Source organism: Lemur catta, chromosome 6, assembly GCF_020740605.2.
Source record: "Lemur catta isolate mLemCat1 chromosome 6, mLemCat1.pri, whole genome shotgun sequence".
Lineage (NCBI taxonomy): Eukaryota > Metazoa > Chordata > Mammalia > Primates > Lemuridae > Lemur > Lemur catta.
In genome coordinates, this window is record NC_059133.1 from 48,876,779 (window position 1) to 48,892,616 (window position 15,838).

Here is a 15,838-nt window from a genome sequence, read left to right on the forward strand (position 1 = left end):
ATAAATTCTGAAGGAACTGCTAAGAAGATATGTTTTAGATTACATGCAGGGTGAAAAATAAAGGGATTAGAATGATACCAAGGTTTTTGCCCTGAGCTATTATAATAGAAGAACACAAGTGGCAATTACTGACATGAGGAAAAATGACAGGGTTTTGAAGGGAAAGAAAGGAATTTAGTTTTATACATGATAATCATCTTGAAATGCTTATCAGACACACAAGTGAAGATATGGAATGGCTGAAACTGGAATTATGGGAGAGTTTTGGGCAAGACATATAAATTTAAAAGATAACAACATGCAGAAAATATTTAAAGCCAGGAGACTAGATGAAACCACAAAGGAAAAGAGGAATGAGCATGGACACACACTAATGTTTTGAGAATAGGAATATGAAAAGGATCTTACAAAGGACTCTGAGAAGATGCAACCAGTGAGAACCAGTGCCCTGGAAGCCATTTGAAGAGAGAGTGTTTCTAGATGGAAAAGTAGTTTACTGTGTTAAATTTTGCTGACAAGTTAAGAAAATGGGAAATTTCTAAATTACCCCTGGATTTGGCAATGGGGAGGTTATGAGATACTATCATAGAAGCAGTATCAAAGGAGTGGTAGGTTTGAATGTCTAATGTAGTGGGCTCAAGAGAAAATGGTAGCAGAGAAAGTGGTGGCCAGAAAGTAGAATGCTGAAACTGAGACTTGGCTAGTGTAGTTATAGATAATAACAGTCTGAAGTATAACTATGGAAACTGGTGGCTGAGGCTGGGTGTAGGTCAAGATCATTGGAGTCAAGAATGTCAAGGGACTGAGAACATGTGTTTATTTTAACACATATTAATACAACTGTATTAACCATTTAATGAAAAGCATACAGAGGTAGGAAAATATTAATACATATAATAGAAATAAAACTTGTGAAAAACATTTCTAGCGGGAATATTTAATAAGAATTTCAACCAATTCTATTAATAATTTTATAAGCATAAAGCATTTTTCAATAAGTTTAATAAAAAAATATGATTTTAGTGGTTACCCTTAAAGGAAAATAAAAATTATCTATCTTACTAGAACATGTTCAATGCCCAAATATATCAATTTAGAGAGAAATATATGCAAAGGCAAAGTATTTTGGTCCTGACATGGTAAATCATTTAGATCTTGCCTATGGTTACTATCATTTTTACTATATACCAATATAGTAAAATACTTATATATCAATATAAGTAGTAGTAGCTGAAAATAGAACATTTTATTAATTTGGTAATTTGGTTTGCAGGCAGGAATTAAGAGATAAGACTCTGGTAGAAGAGCCCTGGTTATGAAGTTAAAGTATTGGCTCTACCACTTGATACCAGGGTGAACTGAGGTAGGTTCTAAACCTCAGCTTCATCATCTATAAGATAAAGATAAAGGGTTGTTGAGATACAAGAAAGAAAATTCCTGTAAAGTGCCTAAAACACAGTAAATGTTCAATAACTATTACCTTATATAACTATAACCATGAAGTCTCTAAAATTCCTGGCTTAATTCTTAAAAAGAAGACTAATGCAGACTTTCAAACTTTTTAACTAAGACCTATATTAATAAACTGTGATCCAGGACACATACATATCTGTTGATATTTTGTATTCTGATATTTGCTATTCAATTCTCTTTACTCCCCAAACTATTTAATGAACAACTAAAGTATCAACAATCCAGCTTGAAAAACATCGATCTAATATAACAGGAAACTGCAGCTATATAAAAATTCAGTTCATATACAATTTTAAGGTATATATCCAATGTATCTAGTATTTTAAAGTATTAGTATATTTAAACCATGTTGGTTAAAATCTATGCAAGATCATAAACTTTTTAAAGCAAAGATCCTTTATAAATTAGGTATCTCCTTGACAAATTCCTACATAGTACTTATCATGAGAACTGGATAATGCTTGTTTTGAATTAAACCAAGTTGCTGATTTTCATGAGTTTTAAAATATCCAGTAAAATAATGTTCTAAAATAATACTGTTGATGATCTTGTATTTATATGTAATTTTCCTATTAAAATGAGGTAAGGAGAGAAGAAAACACCAAATTTTTAAAATAACTAGAAAAAATCTGTATCAAATATTTTAAGAGATAGCTTCTCATTTATATTCCAATTGGCTGTAAATTTCTGAGATTAGTCTGAATTAATTTTAACAGACTACACTTCTTATATATACATTTTTTTATTTCAGAATATTGCAGGGGTACAAATGTTTAGGTTACATATATGGCCTTTGCACTGCCCAAGTAGGACTATACTTCTTAGACATAGATTCTTATTGTGTACATATTCATATGATTAACATAATTCTCACATATTGAAAACTTTCAGTTTTTAGTATGTAGAAATGTTTTATTTTCCTGAATATATTCCACAAATCTGGAAATTCAAATGTTAAAAAATGTATCCATAATGATAATTATATTGAAATGACATTTATATATGAAAATCTTTATATTTTAAGTATTCGTTTTAGAAAGATGACTGTATTTACTAAAATTGAATCTCGAGCTTATAAATGATCTAAATAAAGAAGAGAGAATATATTTTACTTGTTGAAAACATCAGTATTAATTAAGCATTGAGTACTTGAAGAAAACTATTCCATTAAAAATGTGAGTTAATACTATTTTCTTGCTGTGAATTGGTAAGTGGTGAAAGCCAAATGTACTTATGAAATACTTTTATTTACTTTTTAATTGAAGTATAGTGAATTACTGGTTCCAACAAGGAAATCTTACAGTTTCTTAATATATAAATTTGCAAATCTCTCATCCATGCTGAATTCTACATGTGTCCTCCAATGTCCATTTGCATTTTCCAACGAGATCAATGTTATTACCATTTATCTTGTTTTACAACAACTTTATTTGAAATTAAATATAACTATCTTTTGTAATTACTTTGAGTTGTGTATTATGAAACAAAAAATACTGTAATTTTTACTAAGTTCATAATCATTTATTTTAAAAACACTTTGTTCAATACAGTATTGATCATAAAATATGGCTTTTAAATAAAAAGAAAAAGATCATATATATTTTAATATCTATAGGTGTATAAATATACAGAGAGAATTAGGTCCACTTGTATTTGGTTCTATGGCTTCTTAACCACATTACAAAAAAAAAGTCAATGTGTCAATGCTAAGACTGTTGCCTTAGCTACTTAACTATTTAGAGTATACAACAATAAACAGAGAAAAAAGGAAATAACCAATTGTCATTTTCTGTGCTACCTTGCCTAGTTTTATTTAAGTTTTTATTTAAAGCTCTACTTTAACTTATATTATGTTACAACCTGACATACATTTTTAAAATGCTAAATTAAAACAGTAAATATTTGATTTAAAAAAAACCCAAATGGACCAAATGTTAAACTCACATAATAAATTAAAAAACAGTAAGAAACAATAAGTAATTTAACTCCAAGACATACTGCATTAAGGCTGGGAATCTGTAATGTTTATGTATACATTTTTAAAATGGTTACCATCCTAGTAGCATATAACAAAGAGAATTATAACTAAATATCTAATTCCTATGGTTTAAAGAAGAGATAGGATCTTGTATTACCTATTGTGTCAGCTTTGCTAAATCTTCGAGTTACAACATTGTTCATGTTTCCATTTTCACAGAGCTTCAATTCTGTGAGATATACCTCTACTTTGCAGTGCTTTACAAACATACCCTGTTCAACCACCTAAAAAGTGAAACAAAATAAAGCAGTGTCAGTTATCTCAATATATTTCACTCTCTCTAGCAGTAATATATTTCTCAGAGGCTTTATGAAAAACCTGCAGATCTCCAATGAAAAACAATAACTAACAATTAAAACCTGCCAATATAAAACAGAAGATATTGGATAGCAGAAAATTCAAAACCAAGAACCATTTTTAGAAATTTTAATATTTAAAAGAGGAATAATCATGATTTAAAAACATTAAACTGACAGGTTGGAAAAACATTCTCTTGATCTATGAAGATAGTTCAGTACACTATAAATAATGAATACATTCCATATTTATGATCAAAAAGTTTACCCAAAATGACTATATCTGTTTTTTCTTTCTCCCTTTCTATGTATTACTAATATAAATACAGCTCTCGTTAAAGCTAGACATACTTCTAGTTTTTAGTAGTGACCCCAAGTAGAAAACCTTTAAAGAGTTAAGTTTTATACAATTTCATCTAACAATGGCTACATTACCACTCTATATGTTAAAATAAATCTTTTAAAATGATAAACTCCAAATTACTGCCACTAATCTATTCAGCTATGGCCTTGTAACCGATATGTTAGTTTCATCCCAAAATGACTTTGTTTGACATTTAAATCCATACTTAGTAATCCTATGAAACAAATGAAAAAAAAAAGCTCTTAAACATGCAAGCCATAAAACATAAAAAGAGAAAATATGTATATATTAGGGTCACCTTTTAAGTAAGTATATTTCCTTTTGATCTTCTAAAGGTTAACTGTAGGATTTCAGTCATGAATACTGTTTCTGAAAATAGTAATAGGCCTGATATGTGATACATTAGACAAATATGGCAAAAGGGAGGCTCCAAATGACTGCTGGATGTACTCACAAGTTTTTATCAATTCAGTAAGAGACTTACAAGCTTGTCTTTCACTTGCACAGAAAATTATTTCAGCTTGAAAAATTCTAATGTAGTTTATCTAGTATTTGGCGTCTAATCCAACATGAATTTTTATGATACTCTGTCATATATATTTTCTTAATTATGCTTGCTACAAATTTCTAAAACAGGTAACAGCCTACACCTCTCCTTCTGCTAATAAACTTATTTTATAAAATGAATGTATAAATTATAACTCTTAACTTCAAAGGTTTGTTTTAAACCTCTTATGCTGATTTACTTTGAGGTTAAGAATGTAGCAATATTTAATTTTATAACTTGTAACTTGTAGTTATATTTAAGCAGAAACATAAGGAATCGAATATTCTTATCAATCAGAAATTTCTGTTTTAGGACTCTATCTGAGTAAAATCCTAAAACAATACTATATTAAGGTAGCTATTAATCACTGGTAGGTTTGCTAAAACTGAGGTAACCTGTAGGCCTCATTTTCACAGGGGAAAAAAATTAAAAAAACAAGAAAATCCCTCATTATGATTTATATTGAAGTAAACATTTTCTAAATAAAATAGTCTTAAAAATGACAATCAATTTTCCTAATATTAATAGTATTAGGAAAGAAACTGCTGATGTGTCAGAAAGTCACTGTAAGACCTATGAAAACAAAATATCAAGATTATTTCAAAATCCACACTATTGGGATTTAGAATTTTTCTCATTTTTTTCTTCTCTCCAACAACATCTTATATTGCTAAAATCATCATCACTACTCAGAATATTCCTATATTTGTAAGATATTTATCTTACTACCTTCAAAAGTAGTATATTAACAAGTTGCTCTTTTTTTAAAAAATTTTGAGTTTGTTCCCAAACTATTTTTATTTGAAGGGACTACACATTTATTATTAGAGCTTGAAAACAATAACACCATAACAGAAAAATAATTAACATTTATAAGTCAGTGTTATTATGTTCATATGTAGATTGTTTATATAGTCTTCTCTATATTTGTTCACATAAAGTCTACATTCATTAAAAATGTTTACACTGAAAATAAACATTGGAAATGATGGTTATGAAGACTGTAACACAAAGAAACAAGCTTATGAAAAACAAGGTACAAAGTATATTTACTTATTATAACCATTAAAATATATATTTGAAATAAGATTAGAATGGGAATATTCAGAAATGATAGTTATATTTCAGAATTATTGATGACAGTTATAATGTTTATTCTAAGTGAATTATAATGTTGTTACATTACCATAAATAAAGAGTGAGCACACAATGAAATCTAGCTTCTTGTCCAAAATTTAAGAATTATGGATATGTAAATATTAAGACTTATGGATATATAAAAATATTCTCATCAATTCATGGCCACAATGAAGGCAAAGTCTCTTTACTAAGTGTGTGAGGGAAATACAAGTTTATGCAGAATTAAATATAATTCCTATTTGTTCATTTTTTGCTGTGATTATAGGCATTTTTTTACAAAGCCATAAATATATTTGATAAACCTAACACAGTCTACTCTTTACATCTGTGTGTGGAAGTTTCACAGAAAATTTACTTCATTCCAAGTGCCTCCCCGCACTGCAATGGAAAGAGAAACAAAAGTAATTTCTAAAGAAATTTGGTACTAAACAATTTAATACAGAGTTAATATTTTGGAGGAGCTAGCTATATTCATTTTAGAAGCACTTACTGAGCACCTACATTTAGTGCAGAAAAATCTGACCTACTTCCTGGAGTCAGGGTGAAAACAGCTAATGGTAAAGACAGGTAAATAACTATAACCACAGTTCTTTATGTATAAGAAATAAATCCTACATGTGACATTTCATCCACAAATATGTCAGGGTATATTTCTTCAGAAACAAGGACACAAACATAACCACAATACCATTATCACACCTAAAAAACTAAAACTAATCCATTAATATCAAATATCCAGTCAATATTCAAATTTTTCCTGTCTCATTTATATCATTTTGAATCAAGATCCAAATAAAGCCCACATATTGCAACAGTCTGATATTTTTCTTCAGTGTCTTTTAACCTAAAAATTTCCCATTTATCTTTCATTGTCTTGCAATTCTTAATTGACTACTTCATAGATGGTGACTGATATATGTTCACTCTAAGTAAGATATAAATAATATTCAGTTGGTTCCCTTTTTGTGATGTTGGCAGACATTAAAACCAACGCTTAGATCAGTGATGGGCAAACTATGACCCACAGGCCAAATTCTACCTACCATCTATTTTTGTATATAGTGCTTTTTTGTAAACATAGCCAGGTCCATTCATTTATATCTATGGCTGCTTTCATGACCATTTACTAATTATCTATGGCTACTTTTAAGTCTAAAACAGCAGAATTAAGTAATTTCAAAAGAGACCAAATGGCTCATAAAGCTGAAAGTATTTAGCATTTGATCCTTTATAAAAAAGTCTAGTGACCAAAAAGTTTGGTGACTATGGATCTAGGCTCTGCCCCCAGCCTAGATCCACAATCCATTGGGTCTTCTTTAATTTTGCTCGTTAATGCTTTGTAATTTTCAGTGTAGAAAAGCACATTCTTGTTAGATTTATTCGTAAGTATTCTGATCTACTGTACACATTATTTTAAGATTCAACTTTATTTGTTGCTGATAAATAACTGGTTTCTGTATATTGACCTTATACCAGACTACTTTGCTACACTTATTAATTCTAATTATCAGGACATATTTTTGGAATTTTAAACCTATAGAATCATGTCTTACAAGAATACTGACAGTTTTATTTTACAACCCTTACTCTTGTAGTTCTTTTCATTTTCTTATCACACTAAGATCTCTAATATAGTTATCCTTATCTTGTCCCTGTGATCTAGGAAGGAGAGCTTTGAATATTTTACCAATGTTTGCAGTAAGTTTCTATTCCTAGTTTTCTATTTTTAAGAGTTTTTTAAAAAAGATCATACATGGATGTTGAGCTTTACCAAATGTTCTTTCTACATCTATTGGTATGATTTTTCTTCTTCATTCCGCTAATACCAAAATTATGATGAGTGATTTTCTAATCTAAATCAAAATTACACTCTTTGAAAAAACTCAACTTGGTCATTTTTGTCCTTTTTACATATTGCTGGATTTGTCTTGCTAATATTGTATTTAGGAATTAAACATAAGACTAGGCTGTAATTTCTCTTTCTTATACTATTCTTCCAGGTTTTGTGTCATGTTCATGCTAGCCGTATACAGTAAGTTGGGAAATATTCCTCCTTCTATTGTCTGGAAGAGTTAGTAAAGCAGTGGTATATTTCTTCTTTAAATATTTGGTAGAATATACTGGTGAAGCTTTCTGGGCCTAGAGCTTTCTTTGCGGGGAAGTTTTCAATTAATGATTCAATTTCTTTAATCGTATAGGTCAATTCAGATTTCTTACTGCATCAATTTTTTAAGGTTTTTTTTTTTTTTTTTTTGAGACAGGGTCTCACTCTATTGCCTGGGGGAGAGTGCAGTGGCATCATCATAGCTCACTGCAAACTCAAACTCCTGGGCTCAAGCGATCCTCCTGCCTCAGCCTCCCAAGTAGCTGAGACTACAGGCACATGCCAGCACACCTAGCTAATTTTTGTATTTTTTGTAGAGAAAGGGTTTTGCTATGTTGCTCAGGCTACTCTCAAACTCCTGGCCTCATGCGATCCTCCTGGTTTGACCTCCCAAATTGCTAGGATTACAGCTATTAACCGCTGCACTCAGCCTTACTGCATCAATTTTTAAAAGTTGCATTTTGCTAGCAATTTTCCACTTTATCTAAAATTTCAATTTATTACATAAAGTTGTTCAAAAAATAGTCTTTTAAACAATTCTTTAGGCTCTGCTATGATGTCCCCTTTTTCATTCCTAATACAGGTTATTTATGCCTACTCTCTTTTTCTTCTTGGTCAATCTTGCCAGGACTCAAATCTTTATTTTACTGATCTAATTCCACTGTTCTTTATAGTATAGTAAATGAACTTTGTTCATTTAGTGTAGGTTTACTTTTATAAATGTTTACTTTATAGTATTTCATCTTGAGTAAGTTTAATTTCTTTTTCTTAATTTTTTGAAACAACAGATTTTCAGACTTTCTTCTTTTCCACTATTTGCATTTAAGCTATAAAGTTCCTTCTAATAATGACTTCAGCCATTCTTTTAAGTTATAGTTCCATTATCATTCCATTTAAAATATGTCTAATTTTCATTTTTATTTCTCTTTGATTCAAGGATTACTTAGAAGTATATTGTTCCATTTCAATGTAGTGGAAGGATAATCAAGTATCTTTTTGTTACTGATTCCAAGCTTAATCCCACGAGAGACAGAAAATACACTGAATAATTTCTATCACTAGAAGTTTACTGAGATTTTGATGGCCCAGCATGTGGTCAATTTTGCTAAAAATTTCTCCTTAGAAGGTATTTGTATTTTCTAATAACTAAGTGCAATGCACATGTCAATTAGGTCATAGTGGTTAATCAGGTTCAAATCTTTTGATTATAAGCTCACTCATGTGGTTGTTGGCAGGCCTCCATTCTTCATCATGTGAGTCTCTCCATAGGCTACCTGCAGTGCATTTATATGGCTTCACCCAGAGTGAGTGATCTGAGAGGGAGGGAGAACCCTAATATACAAGTACCAGTATCTTTTATGTACTAATCTCAGAAGTGACATTCCATCATTTCTGCCATATTCTACTGGTCATACAGACCAATTCTGGTGCATTGTGGGAAAAAATTACACAAGAGTGTGAATACTAGGGGGGTGTGTTCACTGGGGAGCATCTTTGAGGCTGGTTACCCCAGTCTACCCTTTGGCCCTTGATGATTCAGCTCTTTCCTCCAACATACAAATTAGACTCATCTCCTTCAAAGGTCCCCACTAGTCTCAACCCATTTAGCATCAACTCGGAGTTCAGAAATTTGTCATCTATATCTGATTCAGGTGCAGATGAACTTGGGTACAGTTCTGTAAGCATCTCTATTGTACAGTAGTCCCCCCTTATCCGAGGGAAATACATTCCAAGACCCGCAGTGGATGCCTGAAACCTTGGATAACACCAAACCCTAAACACACACTGTTTTTCCTACAAATGTATACATACATATGATAAATTTTAATTTATAAATTATGCACAGTAAGATTAATAACAATAACTAATAATAAAATAAAATAATTTTCAGAGGATTGAAGAACATTAAAAAATAGAACAATTATAACAATATACTATACTAAATGTTACCTGAATGTGGTCTCTCCTCTCTCAAAGTATCTTACTGTACTGTACTCATGTACTCACCCTTCTTCTTGTAATGATATGAGATGATAAAATGTTCATGTGATGAGATAAACTGAAGTGAATGATGTAGGCATTGTGATGCACCATTAGGCTACTCCTGACCTTTGAGACAAGCACTATGACAGTTGATCTAATGATCTAGATGGCTACTAAGTGACCAAAGGTTGGGTAGGGTATAGTGTGCATACACTAGACAAAGGGATGATTCACGTCCTGGGGGCAGGGGAACAGAGAGGGATGGCACAAGATTTCATCATGCTACTCAGAATGATACACAATTGAAAACTTATAAATTGTTTATTTCTAGAATTTCTCATTTAGTAGTTTCAGACTGTAGTTGACTGCAGGTAACTGAAACCACTGAAAGCAAAATTGACGATCAGGGGGATGGGACTACTGTAGTTCCTCTTGATCTGTAGTCCTGTGAACTAAGAGACAAGTTTTCTGCCCCACATACATCCAAAATAAAATGGTGAAGCATGCAGAACATAATTTTTTAGATATTTCTGTTTTAAAAGGGGAGAAAATAGAAGGTAACAAAGGAGTCAATGGGACATAGCAATTATGAAATCTACCTGGGCAAATACTAGGAGTTCCTTGACTAGGACGCAGCTCTACCTTTGCCTGAAGATGACTTTTCATAACATTTGGTTCTGCTCTCTGAGTCATCCTTTTTTCACGAGTTAGCACATGTTTACAGTTGAGTAAGTTTTCAGCCTGATTCTTGCTTATAGACGTCTGGGAGGTCAAAGGTTTCTTTCATTTTATACTGTCTCTGTAGTCAAAGATGACAGGGGTTTTGTGATGTAATTCTCTCAAAAACAATGTAGATCTCCACTGAATCTTACTGGAATTCATTCCATTAGACAAAAGTCATACCCTCAAATGTCTTCTAGAATAAGTCCTCTCTACCTTGGCTTTATACTGAGAAGGCTGAGGGACTACCCTTAAGCTTCTTAGAAGCCTGACTATCTTTAGAAGTCACACATTGAGAAGACACCCTTAATATTATTGAGAGAACAATCTTTAAGCACACCCTTATATTCTTTAAATGGCCTTTTGTCTGAAAAGCACTCTGAGGCACCAACTTTGATTTTTCTGAGATAATTTTACAGTTACGTCCTTGGCTTCAACTTTAGGTCATGCCTCTCTGAAAATGTCCTGAGTTTGATCTTTGCTCAGAAACATTTCTTAGTTTTAGCACTGTTTGGCATCTGGAAGGGCTTCAAATCTGCAAAACTAGCTAATCTTGGCTCTGTTTTATTTAACAGTCCTTTCTTTAGTTTTCTCTTATCTCATATCTGACTAAAAGCAGCACAAGAAGAAACTAGGCAGTACTTTCAACACTTTGACAGATCCCAATTTCATTAGATTAATTTTTTTTTACCTTTCAGTTTACTGCAGGCAGCATGTTGCTAAATTTTCTGCTACTACATAACAAAGACCACTTTCCAATAACATTTTCCTCACTTTCCTTTAAGTCCTCACTGGAAGCCTCCTCAAAGTGTACTATTCTACTAACAGTTTGTTCAAGGCCCTTTAGACTTTCATAAATACTCTTAAAAGTTCTTACAGCTTCTACACACTGCCTGGCTCCAAAGCCACTACCACATTTCAAGTTATTGTTATGTTAGCATCCTACTTCCAAGTACCAACATCAATATTAGTTATCTACAGCTACCTGATAAATTACCCTACAACTTAGTAGATTAACACAGAAACATTATTTCACATCATTTCTGAGGGTAAAGAATCTGGGAGCAGCTGAGCTGCACTGATCTGGCTTAGAGTCTCTCATTGCTGTTAAGGCATGGGCTAGGGCTTCAATCATCTGAAAACTAAACTAGAACTAAAGGATTCACTTCCAAGGTCACTCACATGGTTGTTGGCAGGCCTCCGTTCCTCTCTATTGGCCAGAGATCTCAGTTCCTCACCATGTGGGCCTCTCCATAGGCTGCCTGAATGTCCTCGCCATGTGCAGTTGAATTCCCCCGAGTGAGAAATGAGAAAGAGAGAGAGCTAGAGTGTGTGTGCACCCAAGATGTAAGCCTCTGTGTGTTTTATAACCTAATCTAGAAAGAGATGTACCATGAGTTCTGCTATATGCTACTGGCCACATAGACCAACCTTGGTACAACATGGAAGGAGACAACTGAAGAATGTGGATATGAGGAGTTGGGGATCATTGAAAGACATCTTGGAGGCTAGTATCTTAATTTATATGCTAATATTGTTGTGTAGTTTAATTTTATACATATCTTCAGCTCCGTAAGAAATTATATTATTGTTTTAAATAGTCTATATTAAAATTTACTCATAATATTCACATTTTGTCTGTCTGCATTTTTCCCTGTGTCCTCAAGCTTTCATCTGGAATAATTACCCTTCCGTTCCAAAGACTATTTTGTATTTCCTTGTGCAGGTCAGGTGGTATCAAATTCTATAGTTTTTATTTGTCTGAAAATGACTTTTTTCACCTTCATATCTGAAGGATTCTTTCCTTGGTCAAAGAATTCTATATTGGCAGTTGTTTTCTTTTGGCATGTTGAAGATAGCACATTGTTTTTCTGGCTTCCATCATTTCTCTTGAGAAATCATTTCTTTGTCTTATCCTTACTTTGAAGATAATATATCATTTTCTCTGGCTAGTATTAGAAATATATTTTTGCCTTTGCTTTTCAATATTTTCATTCAGTATGGCTTTGTTTATATTTTTCAGCTTGGGATGCACAGCATTTCTTGAATCTTGATATCGTTCTCAGCTCTGGAAAATTCTCAGCTATCACTGCCTCAAGTATTCTATCCTATAATTTCGTTCCTCTCCTTCTAAGATTCCAATAATATGTATATATTTTAAACTTATTCACCGCATTCAATATATGCCTTTGATTTTTTTAGTATTTTCCATTCTTTTGTGTAAGCCTTATGCTATATTTTTCTATTGACAAATCATTTAGTTTATAAATTCTCATTTCAATTCTGTTTAGTCTAATATTATTCCTAAACACTAAGTCCATGAATTTTTCTTATCATAAGTTTTAGAATTATATTTGATTCTTATTTAATAGCTTTGCCCTACTTTTCAATTTTGTATTTTTTTTTTAGTATAATAAGCACAGTATTTTAAGTCTAATAACTCCATTATCTGGATTTCTTATGAGTCTATTTCTGTTGTCTATTGTTTCTCTTGGATTTTGGTGCTCTTATATTTCCTGCTTAAATGCCTGTTTTCTTTTTGTTAGTTTTTTAAGTTAAACACTCACACTATAAATGAAACATTTTAGAGATGTCTTGAGGCCCAAGAAGATGTTTAACTTTCTTTCTGCATTATAACTATGGGCATCACCAATCTTAGATTACTTAATGCAATCAGATATTGGTAAAATTCAAAGTTAGGCTTCAGACCGTGTAAGGCCGATCACTTTACTTCTTTGAATTCCACCTGAATCAGTCTCGTAGGGTATAGCACAAATGCAAATGCAAATTCCCAGACCTGTTCATTTAATTTCGGAAGAAGGTGCATCTTTAATAAGGACTCCAGGCAATTTTATGCATATTAAAGTATGAAAACTATTTTACAAGCTGAATAAATTCTATACACCTCATTAAAAATAAGTGTGTAGTCTCTTAATAGACTTCTCCAACTTTTTTCTTTCTATTTGTGTGACGTTTTCATGATTCTTTTTCTTTTTCACTTTGTTTATCAGACACAGGTTTTAAAAATCTCAACAGAGTCTTTCAAAGAGTAACAATGGCAATGAAATTATTGGTTGATCTGTTTGCATATAGATTAATGTATAATGTCATACGTTATACATTTGTAGTATATAATGTGCTACATTTATAAGAAAAAAGTATATCAGATAAGATTAAAGTAATACAGTTTAACACATTTTAAGATATTCTGGACACAGATTTTCTTTTATCTGAGAAATGAAATCCTTCTAGACAGTTTTACAGCTAAACAGGCTATCCTTCAATTGGCCAACATGCTTCTCCAGCAACTATAGATAAAACAACTAGGTAATTTAATATATATTATAAGGCTAGCATTCCTACAAGACAGGAATTCTAATTTTGAAATGGCTGAGTGAAATTAAGGAACAAAACTAAACTAAACTAAATTAAATAAAAGGTACATTCAAGAGCTATTTAGAATATAAGATCCAAGGTCAGCTTCTAATATACCTAAACCATGGATATACAACTACAAATTGTTAATATGGCAACTCTATAGTATCAGTTCCAAATAACTCCAAATATGGTTTGGTCTACTAGAGGTTTTTACCCTTGTGTTACCTAAGTCAACTTTTTAATTGTTTCTGTGTAGGAAAAAAACCTCAAACCAGATAACTAATTATGCCAAGAAATTTTGATCCCTCCCCATCCTCTCTCCCCAATCCCACCCTGAATAAATAATCAAATATTTGTGTAAGGTTGGCTGATTCACCTTGAGTATTTGGTATTCTACTATAGTAACACCCTCACTTACTCCTTTTCAGTCCCCCAAAGTAGGGAAAATTGGTTATTTTTTAATGTCTCTAGACTATAATTTTAAAACTTTAAAATAAGGAATAAAAAAAAATCTACACTTTCAAGTTTAAAAAATTTTTATGTTGCAAAAAATATTTCATCAACGTTTAGTTTCTTTATAATTTTCTAACTGTTTTATCAAAAAACCTGTGCAACACAGAAAACAGGGTTAGGTTGCCTAAGTCTGTATCCTGATGTGACTTTTAGAAGACCTTGATCTTCTCTCACCTTTTGTCCTCATTTCCTCACCTGTAAAATGGGGATAAATATACTTACTTTAGAGAGTTTTCTCTCTACAGAGGGGATTAAACTAGCTAATAATATGTAATATCCTTAGAACAGTGACTAGCATAAGTAAACCCTCTTTGTGTGTTAGCTGTTATTATTATTATAATATAGTATAAAGTGACATTTTGCTGGCCTTTTTCTCCAAGATACATGACAAGTCTTCACAATCTATTGAATTAACAATGAAATGTGAACTATTCAAGAAAAATATACTTATATTATTATTAAAATGTACCTTTCGTGCTATTGGTTCCTGACCTTCCATCAATGTGTACCAGCTGACAAGTTTATTCCAGCCCTCAGTTGGCAATAGTATATAATCCAATTCATCAATAAGATGTTCCTTAAGTGACTGGGCATCACCATCTGCAAAAGGAAAAATAAACTCAATACATAACAAGAAACAATAATATATACCAATAAACACTTTGGTTGTATACATTACAAATTAAACTCATGAAGACTTCTTCAAGTATTTAAAATGATGAGTTTTGAAAAAAGCTCTGAAGAGGATCAAATCCCCACATATCTCAAAATAACCTGTTGCTTTAAAAACTTAATTGGTACCATTAGTCAAAAAGCAGTGCTTAAAAACATAATTTTTCTTTATTAGGCTCTAAAAAAAATACTAACGGGTAATCATTACCCAACAGACCTGACAGAAGAGTGTCTCACAAATATTTTGATTATCACAGATCCCTCACATGGTAACAGCAGTGGTCACTCTAGTGTCAGCTGAGATAGAAAATTCGGAAGAAAATCAATAACCTTTTACAACGACTCCAAGACACATAAGCTGGGAAACCATGATGGAAATCATAAAAGGAAATCTTGTGAACCATCTCATTATTTCAGAAGGCCCATAATCTGGATTCCTCCCAAGATCTAAAATGAAAGTAATTGTTCAAATGTGGTTCTAATTCTATGATCGACTTTCAAATTTCTGGTTAAACTAAAAAATTTAGTGCAGGGAAGGCCAAAGATTTAGAAGAAATTTCTGGATTCATACCTAAACCTAATCTGAGACTTATTTGTTATCTGGCTATTT

General features: G+C 31.8%; 1 protein-coding gene across 7 annotated transcripts in view; it reads right to left on the reverse strand.

Moving 5' to 3' along the window:
- USP15 (ubiquitin specific peptidase 15) overlaps nt 1-15,838 on the reverse strand; it is a 128,737-nt gene that overhangs the window by 78,594 nt on the left and 34,305 nt on the right. For 4 of the 7 annotated variants that reach the window (XR_006735766.1, XM_045553459.1, XM_045553458.1 and 1 more), the window contains exons 3-4: nt 15,026-15,156; nt 3,609-3,735 (exon numbers count right to left, since the gene is read on the reverse strand). Coding sequence is in view for 6 of the 7 variants with exons in the window: in XM_045553459.1 (XP_045409415.1) it covers nt 3,609-3,735; nt 15,026-15,156 (258 nt within the window). In the remaining variant the exon portion in view is untranslated. Of the gene's footprint in view, nt 1-3,608; nt 3,736-10,544; nt 10,745-11,847; nt 13,635-15,025; nt 15,157-15,838 lie in introns of those variants that run through there. The other 3 variants (XM_045553460.1, XM_045553461.1, XM_045553463.1) reach the window with 3 other exon arrangements.